The 25,288-nt window shown below is 47.8% G+C and overlaps 1 protein-coding gene across 10 annotated transcripts in view; it reads right to left on the reverse strand.

Annotated features, from left to right (window-relative positions):
* Positions 1 to 25,288, reverse strand: part of SLC8B1 (solute carrier family 8 member B1) — a 31,289-nt gene that overhangs the window by 4,599 nt on the left and 1,402 nt on the right. For 4 of the 10 annotated variants that reach the window (XM_078154336.1, XM_078154334.1, XM_078154332.1 and 1 more), the window contains exons 2-15: positions 23,757 to 24,002; positions 19,624 to 19,776; positions 19,312 to 19,364; positions 18,958 to 19,016; positions 17,851 to 17,955; positions 17,593 to 17,760; positions 17,359 to 17,466; positions 15,742 to 15,798; positions 13,817 to 13,947; positions 11,235 to 11,376; positions 6,103 to 6,224; positions 3,557 to 3,710; positions 1,705 to 1,785; positions 219 to 283 (exon numbers count right to left, since the gene is read on the reverse strand). In XM_078154336.1, the coding sequence (XP_078010462.1) occupies positions 219 to 283; positions 1,705 to 1,785; positions 3,557 to 3,710; positions 6,103 to 6,224; positions 11,235 to 11,376; positions 13,817 to 13,947; positions 15,742 to 15,798; positions 17,359 to 17,466; positions 17,593 to 17,760; positions 17,851 to 17,955; positions 18,958 to 19,016; positions 19,312 to 19,364; positions 19,624 to 19,776; positions 23,757 to 23,915 (1,557 nt within the window). In that variant the 5' untranslated portion in view covers positions 23,916 to 24,002. The remainder of the gene's footprint in view (positions 1 to 218; positions 284 to 1,704; positions 1,786 to 3,556; positions 3,711 to 6,102; positions 6,225 to 11,234; positions 11,377 to 13,816; positions 13,948 to 15,741; positions 15,799 to 17,358; positions 17,467 to 17,592; positions 17,761 to 17,850; positions 17,956 to 18,957; positions 19,017 to 19,311; positions 19,365 to 19,623; positions 19,777 to 23,756; positions 24,003 to 25,288) is intronic. The other 6 variants (XM_078154335.1, XM_078154341.1, XM_078154338.1 and 3 more) reach the window with 4 other exon arrangements.

The following is a 25,288-nucleotide window of genomic DNA, read 5'->3' on the forward strand; positions in this document are numbered from 1 at the left end:
CCAATTCTTTGTCACCACTAAAAGAGCTGCTATGAATATTTTTGTGCATGTGGGTCCTTTTCCTTTTTCTTTTTTTTTTCTCTCTTCTGGGATACAGACCTAGCAGTGGTATTGCTAGGTCAAAGGGTATGCATGGTTTTATAGCCCTTTGGGCGTGGTTCCCAATTGCTTTACACCAGTTCCAGTACCCTTTCTTTACATACTGTCCAACAACCTACCTTTACATCTACATGGCTTCTGGAGGCCTCTAGCACACAGCCCAGACCAACACCTACAAGGATATCTGAAGCCACGTTCAGGACAAAATAAGGAATTCACAATACAGAAAGCCATTAATTTTTGGCATTTTGTTCTTGTGTCTTAAGTGCATACAATAGGCCCAAGAAATGTCCATTAGAATATTACATCCCATTAGATCAGCATCATCCAAGCGTGGGAAGAACGGTCTTCGGAGTCAAGGGACGAGGGTTCTAATCCTGGCTCAGACACATACCACCTGGGTGACCCCGGGCAATTCACATAACCAGCCCAGCCTCAGTTTCCTCACCTATAAAATTCATGGCTGGACTGGACAGCCCCTAAGGTCCCTTCCAGCTACAAATCTGATCCTCTGACCTGGATTCAAATCTCACCCCTGCCATTTACTACCTGTATGACCTTGGACAAGTCACTTCTCTCTAGGCCTCAGCTTAATTAAGCTCCTGGACCAGATGACTATAGGCTTTCAATCTTGAACATGAGCACTTCACTGGAAGCTTCAACCAGCTTTAACAGCATTCTTCCAGAGACCTTTCCCATGAGTTACCTCATCTAGTCTTTGAATCTCCAAATGGTGGGCAAGGAATATCATTACCATCTTATAGAGGGGAAGGCTGAAGCTCAGACAGGCGATGAATCAAGTGAAATCACTGTGGGAGCCAAAATAGGGGCCAAGAGGGTAGGGCAGTGGTGGGGGATAGGGCTGGATCCCGGGCAAACCTCACTGTATGGACACCCTCTCCCCTTGCCTTACGTCTGTGCAGGAATGAGTGAAAAAGCATTTTTCTCTTGTTGTTGCTTCAGTCACATCCAATTCTTCGTGACCCCATTTGGGTTTTGCCTTTTTGGGGAGTGGTTTGCCATTTCCTTCTCTAGCTCATTTGACAGGTGAGGAAACTGAGGCAAACGGGGCTAAGTGACTTGCCCAGGGTCACACTGTCTGAGGCCAGATTTGAACTCAGGAACATGAGTCTTCCGGACTTCAGGCCCAGCATTCTATCCCCTTCGTCACCTAGCTACTGCTGCTGCTGTTGCTACTACTACTGTTACTACTGCTGCTACTGCTACTACTACTCTTAATATTACTGCTGCTGCTGCTGCTGCTACTACTACTACTACTGCTGCTATTTCAATACTACTGCTGCTGTTGCTACTACTGCTACTGCTACTACTACTACTGTTAATGCTGCTGTTGCTGCTTCTACTACTACTACTAACAATAATTAAAAAGATTATAATAATAATAACGGAGGGTCTGAAAAGTCATTTCCAATCTGATTTTCTCAGAGTCTCTCCTGGGATACTAGATTTTGGTCTGCAGTAAGTCAGTTCATCCAGGAGACAGAAGGCAGAACAAGGCGCTGTCTCCTTCCCTTCCTCCCATCCCCATCCCCGGGCCTGTTACCACGGAGACTGCATGATGGGTGTCAGACACTGAAAGGATACTGAAGATGATGCCCCCAAAGCAAGCCGAGAAGGCCATCCGCGGGTAGCCCTGCTGTGCCAGAGTGAGATCTGAGACGACATCTGCAAGAAGAGGAGAGAATGGTTCAAGATAGGGCCATGAACCCAAGCTCTCCATCCACCCAGACTGGTCAAGTCAACAAGCATTTATTAAGCACCTGCTGTAAGCTGGGCATTGTGTTAAGTGCTGCAGATCCAAAGGAAGGGTAAAAAGAAGCCCGAGCTACATTCTGCTGGGAGGATACAACATGTAAACATAAGCATACACGTGGAGTGAATAAAATGTGCTAACAAATCAGATAACAGATTTAGAATTGGAAGGGATCTCAGAGGCCATCACTTTACAAATGAGGAAACTGAGGCGCAGAGAAATGATATGACTTATTTAGCTACACAGCTAGTAAATACCGGAGAGGCAAGATTTGAACCTGGGTCTTACTGGCTACAACCATGCCAGGCTGCCCCGAGTACGGGAGGGGGCATAGATCCAACAGCAATACTGAAGTCTGAGGGGAGGGAAAGAGGAGATTAGGAGAGAATTCTCAGAGACCTGGGGTTACAAAGGACTGTCGGAACGTTGGCTCAGAAGGCTTCCCAGAAGTGGCAAGAGAACCAAAGCTTGAAGGAAGGCAAGGGCTCTAAAGGACAAAGGTGAGGAAGGAGCGCATTCTAACGTGGGAAGCAAAGGCTTGGAGATGGGAGATTGGACTGTCAAGTTAGGGACGAGTGGCTGAGTTTGATTAGAAAAAGGAGTTCAGGAAGAAGAAGAAGAAGAGAAGAGTGAATAAGCCTGGAAAAAGGGGTGGGAGCCACCTTGGGAAGGACTTTAACTGCCCAGCCAAGGACTTTCTTTCATCTGAGAAGCCTCTGAGGGACCTCAGCCCCACCAGCGTGCATCAGTGGGTACAAAAGCAGGATCTCGCGGAACGAGCCATCTCCCAACCCTGGCGGTGTTGGAGAAGCTTGGTTCAAGTGCTTGGGTGGGACACTGCTCTCTGGGTCAATCCAAGCCTGGAGGGTGGTCTGTCTGGGGGAGGGGCACTGCTCTCCCGACAGACCCGGCGATCCTGACCCACTGCTGTCTTGAGAAAACATGGTGCCAGTAAACACAGTGACAACAGTAATGGAAGCGGGGGGGGGGGGGGGAACGCATAACTAAAGTGGGGATCACACTGCATAATTAAAGAGGCCAACCTTGGTTCACAGCGGAATGTACCTCCCTTAGGGGGTGGGGAAGAGAATGAGCATTTATTAAGCTCCTGCTGTGTGCCAGGAATATGCTAAGTGCATTACAGATACCGTATTTGATCCTCATAACCACGCTTGGACGTGGGTGCTGTTGTTATCTTCATTTTACAGATGGGGAAACTAGGGCAAACCCGGGTGAAGTGACTTGCCCAGAGTCATACAACTAGATGGTGTCTCAAGCTGGATTTGAACTCAGATCTTCCTGACTCCAGGCCTGCCTCTCTATCCACTGAGGCATCTGGCTAGCTCAGAAGTGGGAATATGAGGGGCAGCTAGGTGGCACAGCGGATAAAGCACTGGCCCTGCAGTCAGGAGGACCTGAGTTCAAATCCAGCCTTGGACACATAACACTCACTACCTGTGTGACCCTGGGCAAGTCACTTAACCCCACTGCTTAGCAAAAACCAAAAAAAAAAAAAAGAAAGAAAAAAAGAAATGGGAATATGAAAAATAACTGATACAAGGAAAGACTTATAGAAAACGATGCCATGTAAAGTAATCAGAATGGAGACCATCAAACAAGTAAGCAAAAGAGAAAATGGAACATGAACTGTCCGAAGCCAGGCCTGCATGGAGACAACCTTACCGACAATACTGTTCCCCCAGGCGAGCAGGGTCAGCCCCAGGACCGTGTTGCTGAGTTGGAAGATGATGCCTAACGTGCGAAGGGCGTTCACCACTTCTGTGGCCGCCGCGCTGATCCAAAGAGCGCTGACAAAGAAGCCCAGGAAGGCAAAGACCTGGAGAGGGAGGGGCGGTGGGGAGGGAGGGAGAGAGAGAGAGAAGAGGAAAGGAGAGGAGGAAGGGAGGGAGAGAGGGAGGGAGGGAGAGAGGGAGGGAGGGAGAGAGACAGACAGACAGACAGAGGAAGGGGAGGGGGAGAGAGAGAGAGAGAGAGAGAGAGAGAGAGAGAGAGAGAGAGAGAGAGAGAGAGAGAGAGAGAGAGAGAGAGAGAGGAGAGGAGAGGAGGGAGAGAGGGAGAAGAGGGAGGGAGGAGAGAGAGGAGAGGAGGGAGAGGGAGGGAGGGAGAGGGAGAGAGAGAGAGGAGAGGAGAAGAGGGAGGGAGGGAGAGAAGGAGAGGAGAGAGAGAGAGAGAGAGGAGGGAGAGGAGGGAGAGGGGAGAGGAGAGAGAGAGAGGAGGAGGGAGAGAGGGGAGGGAGGGAGAGAGGAAGGGAGGGAGAGAGAGAGAGAGAGAGAGAGAGAGAGGTAGAGAGAGAGAGAGAGAGAGAGGAGAGAGAGAGAGAGAGAGAGAGGAGGGGAGAGAGGGAGAGAGGGAGGAGGGAGGGAGAGAGGAGAGAGAGAGAGAGAGGAGAGGAGAAGGGAGGGAGGGAGAGAAGGAGAGGGAGAGAGAGAGAGGAGGGAGAGGAGGGAGGGAGAGAGGAGGAGAGAGAGGAGAGGAGAAGAGGGAGGGAGGGAGAGAAGGAGAGGGAGAGAGAGAGAGAGAGAGGAGGGAGAGGAGGGAGAGAGGAGAGAGAGAGAGAGGGAGGGAGAGAGGGAGGGAGGGAGAGAGGGAGGGAGGGAGAGAGAGAGAGAGAGAGAGAGAGAGAGAGAGAGAGAGAAGAGAGAGAGAGAGAGAGAGAGAGAGAGAGAGAGGAGAGAGAGGAGAGAGAGAGAGAGGAAGGAGAGGGAGGGAGGGAAGAGCGATGGAGGGAGGGAGAGAGGGAGAGAGAGAGGGACAGACAGACAGAGGAAGGGGGTAGGGGGGAGAGAGAGAGAGACAGAGAGAAGAGGAAAGGAGTGAGGGAAGGAGAGGGGAAGGAAGAGTGATGGAGAAAGAGGGAGGAAGAGAGAGAGACAGAGGCAGAGGGAGGAAGGGGGGAGAGAGAGAGGGAGGAAGAAAAGAGATGGAGGAGAGAGACAGAGACAGAGGAAGAGAGGAAGGGGAGAGAGAAATGGAGAGAGAGAGAGAGAGAAGGAGAGAGAGAGGGGAAGAAAGGGAAGGGGAAAGGGAGGAAATGGAGAGAGTGAAAAATGGAGAAAGGGAAGGAGATGGGGGAAAGCAGAAGGAAGAGAGGCAGAGAGGGAGAGTATACAAATGAGATCAAGTCAGTGGGGAATGATGGAAAGGACACTGGATCAACTGTGTCTAAATCCTAATCTCCCTTTGCCATATATTACCCTTGTGACCTCGGACAAGTCACCTGTGCCTCAGTTTCCTCATCTGTAAAATGAGGTAAAATGAGATCAGATCAGGATTTCTCAAATCTTTTCTGCGTCCTTGGACCCCACTCCGGGCAACACTCTGGTGAAATATAACGTTCTTTCTCAGACATAATGTCTTAAAATGCAAAAAATAAATTGAAATTCAATGAATATCAAAGGAAAGCAAGTAGTGAAATACAGTTACCAAAATATTTTGTTAAAAAACGAGTTCGTGGACCCCAGATGAAGACCCCTGGAATGATTGCCCTCTGAGCGCCTTCCAGCTCCCCACCTATGACTTTAGACACATCCACTACCTTTGTGAGGCGGCTAGGGGGCGCAGTAATTAAAGCCCTGGATCTGGAGTCAGGAAGCCGAGTGAGTTCAAATCCAGTCTGACACTTAATAGCTGTTTGGGCAAAGTCACTTAACCTCTGTCTGAATCAGTTTTCTCATCTGTAAAGTGGGGATAATCATAGCACCTACCTCCCAGGATCACTGTGAGAGTCACATGACATAAGCACAGTGTCTAGCGTACAGTAGGCACTCAATTAACGCTTGTTAGTCACTTCTTACATTAAAAATGACATTAGTGACTCCATTTTGCCTTTATCTACCATTTTGTTAATTGTCAACTCCATATGAGTCAGCTGATTTTTGTGACTTCACAAGACTACTTCCCTTGCCCCTCTCTCTCATCTGGATGTTTCCCAACCCCTCTACTGAGAAGAACCCAAGTGGCCTTAATCCTCACATCATGTTTATCACTCCCTCCAAATGTATATTAACCATATGGGAACCAGGGTTCGGAGTCCTTTGTGATACTGAGAGCCTTTGGGCATGATTTGTTCCTGCAGTGACATGCCCTGAAGAATAAATCACTTGTCTGTATGACAGCCGGCTTCTTTATTTCATTTTAACACACTTCACTTTCCTGGGTCTCAACTCCGAGTAGCTGGTGCCAGCACGGGGGGAAAGGGGTCTTCTTACCCAGTGAAACCTGGGAGGCTGGTCATTGGAGGTAGCGAAGAAGGTAACAGAGGCAAGAAAGGTGCCCACCAGCACTGTGACCCCCCAGATGGGGAAGATGCCCTGGATCTCATAGAATCCATCTACAGAGAGAGGGAAGAGAGAAGGGCACTCATGGGACAGATGCAGCGGGTACCTCTAAGCAAGAAAGCGAGCTCCCCCCCAGGCAGCCTTCCTAGAGCTAGCGGAGGACAGGGCACAGATTCTCCCCCTCCCCCCTGCTAATCTATAATCTGACCCCTCCCTCTCCCCCCAACTCAATTACAAACCAGTCCTGGGCCCACATGCCTCTCACCCCAATTCTGAAAACACCCTCATCCTGCACCTGTAAACAATATAAACACTTTATGGTCTGGCTTTAGTGATGGCAGAGTGAGTGAGTACAGAGCTGGGCTTAAGAATCAGGAGGGACCTGGCTTCCAATCAATCAATTCAACAAGTATTAATTAAGTACCTACTAGTGTGCCAGGCACTATACTGGGAGGGAATAAGCATTTATTAAGCAGCTATTATGTGCCAGGAGGAAATAAGCATTTATTAAATACCTACTGTATGCCAAGCACTGTGCTAGGAGGGAACAAGCATTTATTGAACACTTACTGTATCTCAGGCACCATGATGGAAGGTAACAAGCATTTATTAAGCACCTACTATATGCCAGGCACTGTGCTGGGAGGGAACATTTATTAAGCACCTACTATGTGCCAGGCACTGTGCTAAACACTTCACAAGTATTCATGTGATTCTCACAACAACCTGGTGAGGTGGGTGCTATTGTGATCCCCATTTTACAGATGGGGAAACTGAGGCAAGTGGTGGTTAAGTGACTTGCCTAGGGTCACACAGCTAGGCAGCGTCTGAGGTCACGTTTGAACTCAGGTCTCCCTGACTCCAGGCTCGAGGCTCTGTCCACTGAGCCATGTCACCAGGCTTCCAGTCTGGAGAGGACGTCATTCCCTGAGCCTCCACCTGCACTGCCTGAGCTCAGGCAATGTCTACAGAGCAACCACTAGCTGAAATTGAGCACCTCCTTTGATTATTTAAGGTGATTATCCTGAGAAGGGGCCCAGACCGACTCACAAAAAGGCTAAGAACCTCTGCCCTAGGCAATGGGGAGCTATTGAGGGCTTCAGAGCAGGGGTGGGGCAACTTGGGAGTCTGTGGCAGGATGGAATCAAAGAGGGAAGAAGAGTCTGTGAAGCTCATCCAGGCAGGAGGTGATGGGGCCGGGGAGCTGGGAAAGAGGCCTGGAAGCCTCTGACCTGGGGGCTCACCAAGTCGACCCCCTGCAGGCTCCTCCTTTAGAAGAGCCCTCTGAGGGGGAGGCACTTAAATGACAAAAAGGAAAACCACTTGGGCCTGCATGGGGCTGGGGCCCAGCTCTGTCCCACACTGGGGCTGCCCCTCCAACTTCAGATCCGAGAAATCCTCCTGGGGCAGTCCCAGGGCATCGAAGGAACATCTGAGCTCACCTGCCCTTTTTCAGATGGTGGCACTGAGGCACAGACACCCAGGAGGATCGATCTGCCCAAGGCCACCCAGTTTATAACCAGCAGCACAGAATGTAAGCCCCCTGAGGGTAAGGACTCTCACTCTACCTCTGGGGCTAAGATCCTAGATTGAGAGACAGAAAGAAGGGATCGTGGCGGGTCAGCAGGTTCAGAGAGGAAGAAACGGAGACTCAGAGAACAGAACTGAGCTGCCCACGATGACACAGGTAGGAAGCGATTCAAACCCAAGTCTTTAGACTCCAAATCCAGGGCTCTATCCACATCACCACCACAGTCTCCTCACAGGCCACCCTGCCTCCTCCTGCTCTTCTCCAGCCCAACCTCCCTCTACACAGGTGACACACAACGTAGGGCTGACCATGACACTGCTCCTCCCTCTTCCACAGGAGTCTATATACCCCAGTGGCTCCCTATTACCCCCCGGATCAAACAGAAAGCTTGTCATCTGCAGCTCTTCATAACCTGGGTCTTCCCACCTTTCCCACCTTCTCACACGTTGCTCCCCCTCCCTCTATCCCAGCCACAGTACTGATACGTAGTACGGTACCAGCCATACTGCCACACCAGCCTGCTTGCTCTTCCTCATTGAACTCACCCTCTCCCATCTCCACACCTTTGCCAGGAACATGTTCCCTTTTCACCTTTCCCTCTGGTTTCCTTCAAATATAAATCCACCTTCCCCTTTTGGTCTTGCCAGCTGCTAGGCCCTTCCCTGATGAGATTACCATCCATCTTCATTTGGTCCATAACTTGGTATGCCTTTCCTACCTTGGGGCAGCTAACTGGGGCTGGAGGACCCGACTTCAAATCCAGCATCAGATGCGTACTGGCTATGAGAACCTGGCAAGTCATTTAATGTCTGTCAGACTCAGTTTCTTCAACTCTAAAATGGGCATAATAACAGCACCTACCTCCTAGGGATATTGCAAGGATTAAATGAGATAATAACTGTAAAGTGCTTAGCACAGTGCCTGGCACATAGCAGGTGTTGTAAAAATATACAGAGCAACTAAACAGTGCAGGAGTTAGAACCTTGAGCCTAGAGTCAAGAACGCTTGAGTTCAAATCCAGCCTCACACACTTACTAGCTGTATGACCCTGGGCAAGTCACTTAACCCTGTTTGCCTCAGTTTCCTCATCTGTCAAATGACTTGGAGAAGGAGCTGACAAACTGCTCTAATGTCTTAGCCAAGAAAAAAACCCAAATGAAGTCATGAAGAGTTGGACATGACTGAAACAACTGAGCAGCAACAAATAAAAATATAAGGCATTATTATAATTATTATTATTATTATTAGCACCTACCTCCAGGATCAAATGAGATAATATTTATAAAGCACTTTGGATAGCGCCTGGCACATAGTAGGTACTTAATAAATGTTTGTTTTGGGACAGGTAGGTGGCACAGTAGATAGAGCACTGGCCTTGGATTCAGGAGGACCTGAGTTCAAATGCGCCCTCAGACACGTAACACTTACTAGCTGTGTGACCCTGGGCAAGTCACTTAACCCCACTGCCTAGCCAATCAATCAATCAATCAATCACTAAATGCTTGTTTTTCTCCCCTTACCATTAGAATGTAAACCCACTGAGGGCCTTGGTATCCCTCTTGGCTTAAATATGTTTGTGGATTGATCATCTAGTGCTGTTTTTTCATACCAATTCCTGCCTTCTATTGTACTTATCTATGTTCCTATTATCGGCCAGAGCTCTTGGAGGGGAGGGTCTACCTCATTTCCATCTTTGTACCCCCAGGACTTAGCCCTTTTTTTTGGGTCCGGACTTGCGATTTAATTGGTATAGGGAACTTCTGGTGAGCAAACTCTCTCCACCAGTGCAGATCAATAGCTGTTCTACAACTGAAGAGTCTCAGAGAGCTGCCTGAGGCACTGATGGGTAAGTGACTGGTCTAGGGTCACACAGGCAGGTCTTATCATAGGCTTATAGACCTAGCCCCAGAAGGGACCTTGGAGGTCATTCAATCCAACCCTCTCATTTTAAAGAGGAGAAAACCTCATGGTTTCCCCCTTTTATTCTGATTCTTCTTTCACAACACGACTAATATGGAAATATACTTTTTTTTACATTTTTTAAAATTTATTTTTATTTTTCACCATTCACTTCCATAAGCTTTTGAGTTTTAAATATTCTCCCCCTTCCTCCCCACTTCCCTTCCCAAGGTGGCGCACTATGTGATATAGGCTCTACATAAACATTCCTATTAAACATATTTTCACATTATTCATGTCGTAAAGAAGAATCAGAACCAATAGGAGGAACCATAAGAAAAAAAGAAACAAAACAAAACAGAAGAAAAAAAAGAGCAAACAGTGTGCTTCAATCGGCATTCAAATTCCATAGTTCTTTCTCTGGATGTGGATAATATTTTCTATCATAAGACTTTTGGAGATGTCTTGGAAATATGTTTAATATGATTGTACATACATAGCCTATATCAGACTGCATGCTGTCTTGGGGAGGGAGCAGGTAAAAATTTAGAACTCAAAATCTTATAAAAGTGAATGTTGAAAACTAAAAATAGATAAATAAATATATTTAATTAAGTAATAAGACAGAAGGAAAGAAAACCTGAGTAGACATAGACTTAAGAAGGGTCACACAGGCAATAAGTGGGAGAACTGGGATTCACACCCAGATCCTTTGACTCCAATCCCAGGGTCTTTCCACAGACTCATAAAAGTCCCCAAACAGGTCTCCCAGACTCCAGTCTTTCCTCTCTCCAGTCCAAGCATCTTCCTTGCCGAGGATCACAAAACTCACAGTTGGCTGAGACAAGATTTAAACCCAGGTCTCCCAACTCCAAGGTCAACCTGTTCACTCTTTACAATGCCTTTTCCTGACTCTCAGGGCAGCTCTCTAACCACTACACCACACCACCGTGTCCATAGGAGGTACTTCTAAAATACTTGTGGTGACAGCAAGGTGGAGCAGTGGATAGAGCACCAGCCCTGGAGTCAGGAGGATCTGAGTTCAAATGCAGCCCCAGACACCTACTAGCTGTATGGCTCTGGGTAAGTCACTTAACCCCAACTGCCTCACAAAAAAAAATGTTCTTTCAATTTTAAAATTTAAAAATAACACAAAAATGCTTGTAGAATCAAATAAAAGTTAGGAGTCCAGAAAGGATTCCCAACTGCAACCACTAAGAGACACCAGATTATATGGGACAGAATCTCCCTCGGAGAGAACCAGAGAAGGGCTCTACTTTCTGAAGACTGGTGTTTTCATGGGATGGTTGGAATGTAATCCTAACTGGAGGTGGAGGGATGAACCAAGAGATCCTGAAAGGCCCCCTTCTCACTCAACTTCCTCCTATGACCAAGGTCTCTGCCAGAAACCTGGTCTTGGAACATTAATGCAATAAGCATACATTAAGCACCTACTGTATGTACACCCTGTGCTCACCTTCATGATTAAAGGAGACAACGTATATAAAGCATTTGTATTATGTTAGTTATTATCATTATCACTGTTAGTGTTCCTTCATCATCATTATAGCAGTTCAGCACAGCAGCCCCATTGGGACAGAGGAAGGTGCACCAGTGGTTCGGGGGCACTCACAGACTCCAGACTGCAGAGTCATGACACAGACCACAGGGCTGATCAGCAGATGGAGGCAGTTGAGGGGCCGTTTCCAGTTCCGATCGTCCCTGTCCAGGTCCACAAGAGGCACCGTGAGCAGCATCAGAAACTCCACCGGCATCTGGCCCCGGGATACAAAGACAGGTCAGAAAACAAAGGCAGGGCAGGTCACTGCTAGAGCTAAGAGCCAAGGAAAGGGAAGGAGGATTGCCCAGCATGTGGGAGCAGGGAGGCGATATTCACACGGGCCTCTGTCCTGCTCAGCCCACATCTGGGTCGGTTCTGGGCTGCTTGGGTTAGGGAAGATCTTGACCAGCTGGAGGCTGGAGGCAGGAGCGCAGCCGGGACGGTGATGGGGCTGGTGCTCATAATGAATGGGGATCAGGTGAAAGCCTTGGAGATGCAGCCACCCGCCCTAGGCCTAGCTTCCTTCAAGGCTCAGCTCAAACCCCTTCACCAGGCTGTCCAGGGTCCTCCTCACTGCTAGTGCCTTCCCACTGAGAAGCCTTTCCATTTACACTCCATATACCTTGTATGTGCATAATTATTTGCATATGGTCTGTGTTTTTGCCTTTCTTTATGCCCCCAGAACTTAGCACAGTGCCTAGCACATAGTAGGCACTTAACAGATGCCTGTTGAGGGCTGAGTGACTGAGGAAAAGGGGATTTGCGGGAAGGGGGTGGAACAAGAGAGGTGCCCTCAAGAGCTGAATTAGAATTATTCAACTGGACTAAGAGAATGCCCAGCATGCATAATGACTAGCAAGCTGGCCTCAAAGACCTAGGTTCAAATCCCACCTCTGACAAATTCTGGCCGTGTGACCCTAGGTGAGCCCCTTAAGCTCTCAGGGCTCCCCTAGATCGGAAGGTGGCAGAGCAGGTGCTGACCTGCTAGAACTGAGAGCTTCCTATCCCACTGAAATCATCAGTCCATTCCTCCTTCCTAGCCTCCCTCTTGACCCCAGAGAGCAGTACTAAAAAACAGTGGGTAGAAACTGCAAAGAGACAGATTTTAGGCTTGAGATAACAATGAAAGCAACCTTCCCCCGCCCCAGCATCTATTAAGCAGCTGCTGTATGTCAGTCAGTCATCAAGCATTTATTAAGCACCATCTGTGTCAGTCATCAAGCATTTATTAAGCACTTATTATGTGTCAGCCATTGTGCTAGGCACTGGAGATAATAACAGGAGCTGCCTCCTAGGGTTTGTCATGAGAATCAAGGAGATATATAAAGGCACACTCAAATGTTAAAATGCTCTACAAATGCTAGTATTAGTCATTATTATCATTTTGCACACATCAATGGACCACAGGGCTAGTTAACACCATAGGCCATCCGATATTATGGTCCACAAGTCCGAAGGCCTCATGATGAAACTCTGCCCTTCTCCCGAGATAGCGGATGGATTCGGCGTCAGACTGAAACAGAGTTTTTTCATTTTTTTTCTTCTTCTTGCCATTATTTTTTTCCAACATAGATAAGAAGGAAATAGGCTTTGCGTGATTTCACCTGTATAATTGACGTCATTTCTTGCTTTCTCAATGGCTAGAAGAATAGGAAGGAGGGAGGGAATTTGGAACTCAAAATTTTTATAAAGGATGTTAAAAATAAATAATGTTTAAAAAAAAATTTAAACCAAGACTGGAGGGCATCCACTCCAACTCTCCCACTTTACAGATGAGGAAACTGAGAAGCAAAGCAACCTGCTAAGTCACATACTCAACAGCAGGGCTGGGATTTGAACCAGGACCCAAAGCTCTAAATCCAGAGGGGTTTTTTTCCCCATACAGCATGGTATGGTACACCCAAAGACACCCAAAACCAGGCCCCAAGTACCCTTAGATTCCCTCTCTTGTAGCCATAAATCAATTCAGGCAGCTGGGTAGCACAGTGGATAGACCTCTGGACCTGGAATCAGGAAGACCCGAGTTCAAATCCTGCTTCAGACATTTACTAGATATAGGACCTTGGACAAGTCACTTAACGCTATTTGCCTCAGTTTCCTCATCTGTCAAATGAGCTGAAGAAGGAAATGGCAAACCACTCCAGTATCTTTGTCAAGAAAACCCCAAACAGGGTCACAAAGAATCGGACATGAACAACAATAAATATTTACAGACATACTACCGTGTGTAAAGTAGTGAACCTACAGATGTGTGTGGGACCCTAGACAAATCTTTCTGAGCCTCAGTTATCCCATCTGGACAACGGGCAGATAGCAATTTCTCTGGTCTTCATCTTGTTCGTACACAGGCATTTGCGTGTTATTAGACTGTGAGTTCCTTTAGGGCAGGGCCTGTCTTTTTTGCCTTTCTTTGTCTCTCCAGTGCTTAGCATGGTGCCTGGACACACAGTAGGAGCTAAATAAATGCTAATGCTCACTGACTCCCTCCCGTGGTTATCACAAAGAAAATGCTGGGAAAACCCTCAAAGTCCTGTGTAATCACAAGATAATCATCATTCCCTCCCCCTCACACTAGATACTGGAAAGAACTGCCAGGAAACCCACCCACCCACCCCATCTCTACAAACCACCTCTCCCCCACCCACAGCAAGTACCTTGAAGGCTTTAACAAACTTCCAGTAGTAGGGTTTCCGCTTCCATGTCTGGTAGTCCAGGGGGGTGAGAGACCGAGTCAGTATCCAAACTGTGGATTTCTCCTCGTGCAGCTGGGGCCCATACTCATCCGCTGCAGAAAGTGGGGACCAGGTGAGACCTTGCCTATCCCACCATGGGCCAGTCCACTCTCTCTGAGATTGCCTTCCATTTACATTGGCTGCATCTTGTACAGACCTAGTTAGATACTTGTCTCCCCCACTAGCATATAAAATTGTTTTTACTCTTCCTTGTATCACCAGTGCTCAGGCATACAATAGGAGCTTACTATGTGCATGTGGACTGACACACAATAGGAGCTTACTAAGTGCATGTGGACTGACAGCCCCTCAGCATTCCCATCTGGGAGCCTCCCCTGGGTCCTCAGTCTGTGACTTAATTCCTTCTAGAAGCCTCAATAGCTACTCTAAGCAGAGGACTCTGTGGTGTGGTCTTGCAGTGAAAGGACTCGGGTTCGAATCTCAGTTGTGCTCCTTAATACCTATGTGACCTCACTCAGGTCGTTTTTCTTCTCTGGCACTCTGCAAAATGCAGAATTGGACTAGACTCCCTTGCAGGTCCCCCCAACTCTAAATCTAAGATTCTCTTTAGAGAGAGGGAACTTTTCACTCTTTCCAGTGAGAACTGTTTCTGATTCCTCTCAACGCTATTACCTCCACTTTACCCTGCCCAGAGGCCTTGGTCCAGAGTTGTCGCCTCCATTACAGAACAGTCTAATTATAATAACCTCAGCACTTAGCACAGTTCCTGATACAAGGCAAACACTAAATAAATGTGGATTGGATTGGACTGGATTGGGCAGGGACTAATTTTATCTTTCTCTGTATCCCTAGTGCTTAGCACAGTGCCCTGCACATAGTAGGTGCTCAATAAATGTTTGTTGATTTCTCTGGATCCCCAATGTGCCTTGTACATAGTAGGTGCTTAATAAATGTTGACTTCTCTGTATCCCCAGTGCCTGGAACATAGTAGGTGCTTAATAAATGTTGACTTCTATGTATCCTCAGAGCTTAGCACAGTGCCTGATTCATAGTAGGTGCTTAATAAATGTTTACTTCTCTGTATCCCCAGTGCCTGGCACATAGTAGGTGCTTAACGTTGACTTCTCTGTATCCTCAGTGCTTAACACAGTGTTTAATTAATTAGTGTTTAATAAATGTTCACTGACTTCTCTGTATCCCCAGCATTTAGCACAGCCTGGCACATAGTAGGTGTTTAATAAATGTTAACTGACCATCTCAGGGCATTTGCCCCACTCCTGCTGTTACTCAACCACAGCAGAGTGAGGCAGGGGAATGTCTGAATTGACCTGGTGACCTGTACCTACAACCTTGTGCTCTGTCCCCAAAGTCTGCTTTTCACATGCACGTGACCTATGATTGTTCTTCACCTCCTCCTACCCCATGCTCCCACCAAGGACAAAATGATGTGATAAATTGTAAGCCCCTGCAGAGCAGCAGCTGTTTCACTTTCTCCCTATTCCCAGTGCGTAGCATAGTGCCTGACCCATAGAGGCTTATCAATGGACTGATTATGGATCCACGGACCTTCTAGAGAAAAAGCTCCCCTCTCTTGCCACAACTCCTTCCAACTCTTCCAAATGAGGGCACATTGTAACCCTTAAATTATTACCTTAGAATTATCCACATAAAGCGAGCACAGACCTCAGAGTTTATCTAATCCAACCCACTTCATTTGACAGAAGAGGAAACTAAAGCCCACAGAGGTTAAGTGACTTACCTAAGGAGCTGGAATTTGAACCCTGGTCCTGATTTCACATCGAGCATTCTTCCTACTGTACTACAAATATTGTTGTTGTTGCTATTTTATTTATTATTATTATCCATTATACCCCATCCAGACTTACCATAATCATAGCTGTTGGCCACAGAAGAGCTTCTATCCTCAGAGTCCACTGGCAGAACTGTACAGGTGAGAGGGGAGAAGTCACTCACTCACTCACCCATTTGCTCCTTCCAAGAGTCAGTAAAAGTTACCAAGCATCTGCTGTGACCACAGACAAAAAAGAGATAATGCCTCTGCCCTCTGGGAACTTCTGTCTAGTCTATCTGGGGAGATAAGACCCAGGCTGGGCAAAGATGGGGAAAAAGCCCAGGGCTGAGGCTTACCAGACTAAGGTTCTAGCAGGTGACCTCCAGGGGGGTTTGTACAATGGGGGAAGGGGACACTGCCCAGGGTCCCTCTGTCCCCATCCAAAATGAGGAGCATTAGGTCAAGCGTGGAAGGGTGGGGAGGAAGCAGCGGGACAGTCTAGTGCTGCATAAATTGGTCGTGATGGCTCCTCATCACTGGAGGTCTTCCTCTAAGAGCCATGGCTCTTCAGGACAAGAGTAAATCATGACACACTGGAGGGGGCACTTCATTTGGAGTCTCAGGACCTGAGTTCAAATCTTAGCTCTGCTTCTTACTATCTGTGTCACCCTGGGAAAGTCATTGAACTTTTCTGGGCCTCAGTTTCCTCATCTGAAAAAAAACAAAGGGAAGGACTCAACGAGCTCTAACACACTTTTCCAGCTCTACCTCTAAGAATGACCATAGGCAAGCTCCCTGCTCAGGCATGGGTTAGGTGGGCTACATGCCCTCCTAATTCTAAGGGGCTCTTTACATTCTCTCAGACTCAGCTTCCCCATCTGTAGAAGGTGACCATTGCATCTCCTGCACACAGTTGTTCTGAGGATCGAATTGGGATAACAACTTTAGTTATTAGGATTCTGTGACCTCGTGAGTGGAACGGCTTGGAAACGGGGGAGTGGGATGGCTATTGGAGTAATAAGAAGGAAATGAGGCAGTTAGAACACTGGGCCAAGAGTCAGGAAGACCTGAGTTCAAATGTAGTTTCAGATACTTACTAGCTGTATGATTTTGAGTAAGTCACTTAACCCCGTTTGCTTCAGTTTCCTCATCTATATAATGGGGATACACTGGAGAAAGACATGGCAAACCACTCTTTCCCAAGAAGGCCCCCAATGGGGTCATGAAGAGTCATACATGACTGAAACACAACTGAACAACATGCTTATTGACTGATGGATTTCTACCACTTGGTGGCTCTAAAGTCAACTCCCAGCTCTTCCACTTAGCACCGTGCACTTTCGGTGACACCTGTTGGGGTTTCAGGATGGCCTCTGGGGTTCTTATCATCTTACCTGCTGGAAGCAGGTATCTGAAGGCAAGGCCAGGGGCAGCTAGTTGGTGCACTGGACAGAGCACTGGCCCTGGATTCAGGAGGACCTGAGTTCAAATCTGGCCTCAGACACATAACACTCATTAGCTGTGTGACCCTGGGCAAGTCACTTAACCCCATTGCCTAACTAAAATTAAAAAAAAAAAGATGAAGGCAAGGCCAAGAGGGAGCAGAGGGTCAGGTTGAAGAGGCACAAGGAAGAAAGAGAGACAAGATCCTGGAACCCACTGCCTCCCCCACCTCAGGGCTGTGCCCTCCCCAGGGCAGGGGCCCCCTTACTTGGTGGGTCAGGTGGGGAGTGGGAGAGCACTGCCACAGAGTGCCGCCGATATATCCAGGTGGAGAGGACCACGGTGAACACATAGAAGGCATAGAAGGCCAGGTAACCTGCCGGCATGCAGAAGGAGAAGCCTGAGCTCCCAGCATCTCTCTGCATCTTCCAACCTGCACTAATCCACTGCCAGCACCCCTTAGACAGGAGCTGGGCCTCCGTTCCCCAGCCCACAGTCTTACCTAGGCCCCAGGCCAGAGTGACCTTGCCTATGTAGAGTGCAGTGAAGGTCATGAAGATGGCCGCCATGTAGAAAATGATGTCTCTGAAGAAGGGTCTGGAGGCTGCTGTGAAAGGCCGGATGATGGCAATGCCACCAGCTACCACCGTGGTGACCAGCACACCAGCACCTGAGGGGACCAACATGGCGCCATCGGGTCAGGGTAGGCCGGAGCCCATGCGGAGCTCCTTCCAGCTGCCACCTACCCTCACCCCCATACCAAAGAGTGCTCCGATGCCCAGCCCAGCGGTGTGAGAATTGGAGAAGGCTACCAGCACACTGAAGACATCAGGGGCACCATTGCCGAAGGCCAGGAAGGTGACACCATGGAGAGCACCAGGTCAAGGAGAGTCACTGCAGGGGCAGCAATGCCAACCCCTCCCAGGCAGAATGATGCCCTGGGAGCTTCTCACAGAGCTTCAAGCCCAGAATCCCATATTCTCCATCTTCAGAGGCTCTGACCTCTTCTGGGGCCTTCTCCCTGACCAGTCCAGTCTCCCAACTTTCCACAACCCTATCATCCCCTAGACCTTCCCAGACCCTCCCAGGCTCCTCGGCCTGCCCTCCATCTCCTAGGCCTTTTCTCTTTTCTCCCAGGTCATGCTCTAGAACCCCAAACTTCTCGCCATGACCTCAGACTTCTCCCCCATCACCTAGACTTCTCTCCTCCCTATGACCCCAGACTTCTCTCCTCCCTATGACCCCAGACTTCTCTTCCCTATGACCTCACACTTCTCTCCTCCTCATGACCCCAAACTTTTCCTCCCCAATCCCAGACTTCTCCCCCATGACCTCAGTCTTCTCCCTCATCACCCAGACTTCTCCTCCCCATAACCCCAGACTTCTCTCCTTCCCATGACCCCAGACTTCTCTGTTCCCTATGACCTCTGACTTCTCCCTTTGACCTTATACTTCTTTCTTCCCCATGACCCAAACTTTTCCTCCCCCAATTCCATATTTCTCCCCAAGACCCCAGACTTTTCCTCCATCACCCCAGACTTCTCTCTCCCAAACTTCTAGATATCTCCTCTCCACTCATCTTAGCCTCCCCTCCATCTCCCTGGCTATTTCTCTATTCCTCTAGCCTCCTGTCTTCGAAGACCTCCCACTCCCCATTGCTCTAGCCTCCTCTTTATTCTCCCAACTTTTTCTGCAGCCTTCTCTTCCCTTCCTCCATCTCCTTAGCCTAGTCCTTATTCCCCTAATCTTATCTCCATCCCTCCAGGCTCCTTCCTGTTCTCAACCTTCTCTCCATTACCAAGGTCTCCCCTGATCCCAACTTCTTTTCTCCAGGGCATCCTCCCTAACTACATCACTGAAAAAGATACTGCCACATTATGGCTAAGCTTCAAGGTGATCGAGATCGCTGACAGGTTGGGGCAGAAGCTGTGAGGAGAAAGGCCGACAATGGAGCCTCCTGGGGCAAGAACCCCCCCCCACCCCAGAGTGAACAGGCCTGTTTCTTCCAACTCACCATGTCCAGTGATGCTCATGGGCTCACTTGGGCCTGAGCAGCCACACCACATGGTGGATACAGGGGGCCCTAACAAGGCACTGACTCCATCCCCTCCTCTGTAACCTGGGCATGACGCCATACCTGGCTTCCTCCCACTCCAGGGGCGTAGAACCCCACCGCCACCCTCTGCCTCCCCATCCTAAGCCTGGGAAGGGTCAGACTTACAACTTCTCCGCTGTGACAGCAAGAAACAGGAAGAGATAAAACAGCCAGAGTACCTAATGAGGCCCAGGGATAGAGGGGAATTAGGGTTGGGGTGCATGTACATCAAAGCCCCCACGGTGAGGGAGGGGCTCCCCTGCTTCAGCTAATCCCCCCAGACTGAGGGGCTCTGACACCTGGAAAGCCACTAGGCCCCAGAAGCTGAGGTGCATGTCTCCCCTCCTCCACCCTGCCCCTGCCCCTTGGGGCAGCTGTGTGGAGGATAGGGTGGGAGAGAGAGGATGCACCCCCCCCCCGCCAAGGGCAAGGCCTCACATAGAGAGTGACAGCTAAAGGCAAGAGGTCTGGGGGGAAGAAGCAGAAGACGCCTTTGAGGTAGTCGAAGTATCCGCCATTTCTCTGGCAGTCTGGGTTGGTCAGGACAAAGACACAGCTCTCAGAATCGTTCAGGCTGCGCACCTTCCTACACTGGTGAGGGGAGAGAGGCAGAGAAAGAGTCAGGGAAATCCATCCCAGCCTCCGGGGAGAAAGGAGCCAGAACCCACCCACAGACAGAGCTGGCAACAGCCCTCCCCTACCTGGTCTCCCCAGCTCCTCCCTGGACAGACCATCATTGTCCCAGCACACAGTGCTCTACCTATGCCTGCACCCTCCCCAACCCCACACCTCGTCTGTAAAACTGGGGGGTGGGGGGGCAGTTGGTTTGGACGGACTCTGAGGCCCCTTCCAGCTCCAATAATAATCGTGGCAGCAGTAACAGTAACAATAGTAATAGTATTAATAACGGTGCTAATAGTAGTAGTAACGGTAATGGTAATAATAGTAATAGACAGTAATAATAGTAATGACGGTAGTAATAACAGGAATAGTAACAGTGATAGTAACAATAATATTAATAGTAGCAATAGCAATACCAATAGTGATAGTAACAGTAATAGTAATGATAATAGCAGCAACAGCAGTAATAATGGTGATAGTAATGGTAATACTAATTGTAATAGTGATAGTAATAATACTCATACTAATGGTAACACTAATAATAGCAATAGTGATACTAATAGTAAAAATAGTAACAATAATTCTAATAGTAATAGTGATAATAGTAATCGCACTTAGTAGTAATACTAATAGTGAGGAACATTAATTTTAATGCCATACCATTTGATTATTAATGTTGATTTGTAATGTTCCCCTCTCTCTTCAAAAGGCCATTTCTTAGTTAGCTTAAAGAGAAATCCCTCCCAGCACATTTTAGCACCGGAAAGCTTTTGTTTATAGGATAGAAGCCCAGGTAGATATTTGGGGGCTGGGAGTAATTTACATTCCTCAGACCCCCTCTACTACCAGCCCCCAAGACATCTATTTGGGCATCTACCCCATAAACAAAAGCAAGGGCAGGGACTTTTTGTTTACTTTGTAAAAAAAAGGTAGCCAGAGCCAGATCCTCCCCCAGGGACCTATCTCCCTGTCCTTGCTATTCTCTCTCATCAAGATTTGGAGTGACTCCGGTTAACAGTCATAGTAATAGTAAAGATAACAGTAATATTAATATCAATAGTAACAATAATACTAATAGTGATGGTAATAGTAATACTAATGTAGTAGTAGTAATGGTAGTAATAGCAAAGGTGTGCAACCTTAATAGTAATGGAACAGTAATATTAATATTAATAGTAACAGTAATACTGATAGTGATGGTAATAGTAATGGTAACAGTAATATTAATATTAATAGTAACAGTAATACTAATAGTGATGGTAACAGTAATATTAATAGTAACAGTAATGCTAATAGTGATGGTAATAGTAATACTAATGGTAGTAGTAGTAATGGTAGTAATAGTAAAGGTGCACAACCTGAATAGCAATAGTAACAGTAATACTAATAGTGATGGTTATAGTAATACTAGTGGTAGTAACAGTAACGGTACAGTAATATTAATTGTAATAATAATGAAAGCTAGCCTTTACATAGTACCTTAAGATGCTCAAAATCAAAGCACTTTAGATATGTTCACTAAGTTGACCCTCACAATGACCCTGGGAGGTAGGTGTTATTATAGATGAGGAAACTGAGGCAGAGAGAGGTGAAGTGACCAACCAGCTGTCTCCAAAAGCTGCCCGGCTGCCTCCTCCAGATGCTCACCAGCCAGTTAGTTTTTAACTTATTAACTCTGCCTGGCCCTCGCCAGGGCCAGAGGGGACACTTCCTGCCTTGTCTTCCTTCCTTTCTAAGGAAGAAATAAACACACTACTGAGACAAATGACAGGCTGCAGAAATGAAGGGACTTGAGAGTTTACTAGCCCAGCCTCCAAACCCCTTAATTTATAGATGAGGAAACCGAGATCCAGAGAGCTAAAGTGACCTTTGCCCAACACGCGTGATAAGGAACAGAGCCTAGAGACAAACACAAGCCCGGCCTTCAAAGGTCCAGTGCCCTCACCTGGACACTCAACTTGTCCCAAACTAAACTTATTTCCTTTGCCCCCAAACCCTCCCTTCTTCCTGACTTCCCTATGGCTGTGGGGGGAGCACCTCTATCCTCCTGGTCAGCCCGGCTCCCAACGTTGGGGTTGCTCTCTCTCCCCACACCTGTCCAATCTCTTGCAAAATCCTGTCGTTTTCTCCGTTCACGCCATTCTTTGCCTCTGTCTTTCACTCTCCACTCACACACTTAATTCAGATCCCTACTGCTTCTCCCCTAGAGCATGTACTATACGTACTAAGAGTTGGGGATACTAAGCAAGGCAAAAACCCGGTCCCTGTCCTCAAGGAGCTTACATTCTAATGTGGTAGACCACAGGCAAGCAAACATGTCCAAACCAGACTGGAGGAGGTATGCAGGGAGATAAAAAGCAAGGAGACAATGTGGTGCAGTAGATAGAGCATCAGCCCTGGAGTCAGGAGGACCTGAGTTCAAATCCAGTCTCAGACATTTACTAGCTGTGTGACCCTGGGCAAGTCACTTGACCCCATATATATATATGTATAAAGATAGATAGATAGATATCTAGATAGATAGAAAGATAGACAGATTGAAAAAGCAAGGTTGGTTGGAACCTCTGGTCACATCATTTTTCTCACCTACTAGTAACTCACATTTAAGGCTCACAGTATTTGCTCTCTACAAGGATAGGTAGCGCAAATGCAACTATGCCCATTTTAGAGATGAGGAAACTGAGGTTCTGAGGGGAAAACCTCAACCCCACAGGCTCACCTTACTAGGGAGCCTCTGGTGTATGATTCAAACCCAAAATCTTCAGAACCCAAGTCCAGGACTCTACATACAATCTCATAATGCCTCCCATGTAATCCATGAAGAATGGAGGTAATACCCACAATTGCTCTGGGGAACTGAATTATCATCCTCAGAAGTATCCAAGGTAGAGCTGGGAAGCCTTATGCCTCACAGGATGTAAGGTCCTTGAGGGGATGGACTATTTCATTCTTTTATTTGTATTACCAATGCCTGGCACATAGTAGGTGCCAATTGTTTTAGTCTTTGTACTTGGTTCACTACTATGTGGCACATAGTAGGTGTTGAATAAGTGCTTCCTGATTGATTCCAGCCAAGCTAACAAGACTTTATTAAATGCCTCCTGTGCAAGACACTACACTGAGAGCCCGAACCACAGAGACAAAAATGCAAAATATCCCTGCCCTCTAATGTGGATAGAGTGAGGGGAAGGGAGGGGCTTGAGTCAGGGAGACCTGAGTTCAAATCCAGCCTCAGACACTTACTGGCTGTGCGACTTGTGTAAGCCTCAGTTTCTTTATTTCTAAAATGGGCATAACAACAGCACCTCCTTCCTAGGGTTGTTGTGAGGATCAAATGAGATCATATTTGGAAAGCGCTTAGCACAATGCCCGGCACATAGTAGGTGCTATATAAATGGTTATTATCATTATTATTATTATTATTATTATTATTATTATTATTGTTGGGGGGGAGACAAGGGGAATAATAGGTAAACAAATATGTAGATACCGCTCTGCTTCACCCAGAAAAAAAAAGAGAGAAAAATAAAATGGGGTGAAGACAGCATCCATCTCTCTTGTGGACAGAACACAGGACAGCATTTGAAGCCTGCCTCAGACACATATTAGCTGTGTGGCCGTGCCTCAGTGTCCTCATCTGTTAAATCATAATAGTAACTACCTCATATCATACAGTATCATAAAATCATAATAGCAACTTTCTCACCCAGTAGTTGTGAGGATCAAATAACATGTAAAGTGTTCTGCAAACGTTAAAGAACTTTATAAATGCCAACTACTCGAAGTCCAAACCAAAAATGAGTAACAATAATTCCAATTCCTATAATGCCTGAAGTTTGACAAAGTGTCTTCTACCCCACCCCCCATGTCAAGTCCTTGATTTGCAGGGAGGGTCAGTCCCATTTCCTCCTGCACCACTATCTAGTGGCCCTCCCACCCCCAGTACTCACATCCATGTCCACTGTGCTGTCCATCCCTTCCTGGACAGTGCCGGGGCCTGGGCTTCCTGCCTGGGTAGCTGGGCCAGTCCCCAGCACAGGGCATGTGCCTCTCAGGAGCCATAGCCAGCCCAGCAGCTGGAGGTGGCTCAGGGCCCAGCTGCCCCCCATGCCAACGGCTGCCCTGCTCCGTTGTGGGGCTGCCTCTATCCTCAGAGGCTGGACCCTCAACTTCCACTAGCTGGCAGGTCCAATAGCCTGGGGAGAGGGAAAAGAAAGCGTTCTGGGCAACAGGAAGGAGGCTTCCTGCCCCTCGCCTAAAAAGCAGGGAAACGTTTTTTTTAAAATGACGTGCAGGGAGCTCAGTATTTCTCAATCTCCTGGTGAAAAGAAAAAAGACTGTTTCCGGGTGACCACAAATTGCTACAGTCTCTCCACAACGAACACTGCTTTTTGGGCCTGGGCAACCCAGCCCCCTGGCTACCCCTGTCCCTAGGCTCTGCTTTGCTCCCTGGCCACCCCTGTCCCTGGGGCACTCCAGCTCCTGGGCTCTGCCCTGCTCCCTGGCCACCCCTGTCCCTGGGTATCCCAGCCCCTGGGCTCTGCCCTGCCCCTTGGCCACTCCTGTCCCAGGTCACCCCAGTCCTTGGGCTCTCCTCTGTCCCTAAAGGGCTTATCTTTCCTTCACAGCTCACATGTGGTGTTTTAAAATTTGCAAAGGTTAATTTTACATGTCATCCCACTTGCTCTTTTGGGTCAGGGAACCATATCTTGAGGTTTAGGGATGCTGGGAACCTGAAATAACGATGCAGGTCCTACCTTGAATGAATTCAACCCAAGCCTTCTTCTTTCAGCAAAAGACAAGGTTTATTAAAACACCAGGCAGGTGGGGCAGCTAGGTGGGACAATGGATAGAGCACTGGCCCTGGAGCCAGGAGGACCTGAGTTCAGATCTGGCCTCAGACACAAAACACTAGCTGTGTGACTCTGGGCAAGTCACTTAATCCAATTGCCTCACCCCAAAACAAACAAACACCAGTTAGGGTGGGTGTGATTCCAAATACCGACATATTTGCTGGACTCTTAAGGACTCTAAGTACCTTAACGAGGCAAGATAGATCATATTTACAGAAAGACTGTGGGAGGGATCTAGGTGTGGCCAAGTAGTCTAGGGTGACTGGGAGGTAACAGAGAAGGCCAGGTGCTGCCAGGGACCAAGGGAAAATGGGGAATTATAGGGTGAGAGATTAACCTAAGACATAGAGTTGAAGGGGCTTGCTCTTGGGGTCACATAGCTAATCTGTGTCAGAGGAGTGATTTGAACCCAGGCCTTCAGGACTGCAAAACCAGCTCGGAGAACACTCCCCTGCTTCACTGCTGGTTTTGTAACTACTTTAAGGTCATCCCAACCAGTCTGACTGCTGTATGTGCAATGATGGGTACTCATGAGGCTTCTGCTCAGTCGTTTTCAGCCGGGTCTGACTCACTGTGACCCCATTTGGGGTTTGTCTTGGCAGAGATGCTGAAGTGGTTTGCCATTTCCT

Source organism: Phascolarctos cinereus, unplaced genomic scaffold (assembly GCF_003287225.1).
Source record: "Phascolarctos cinereus isolate Bilbo 61053 unplaced genomic scaffold, phaCin_HiC Scaffold_4;HRSCAF=312, whole genome shotgun sequence".
NCBI lineage: Eukaryota > Metazoa > Chordata > Mammalia > Diprotodontia > Phascolarctidae > Phascolarctos > Phascolarctos cinereus.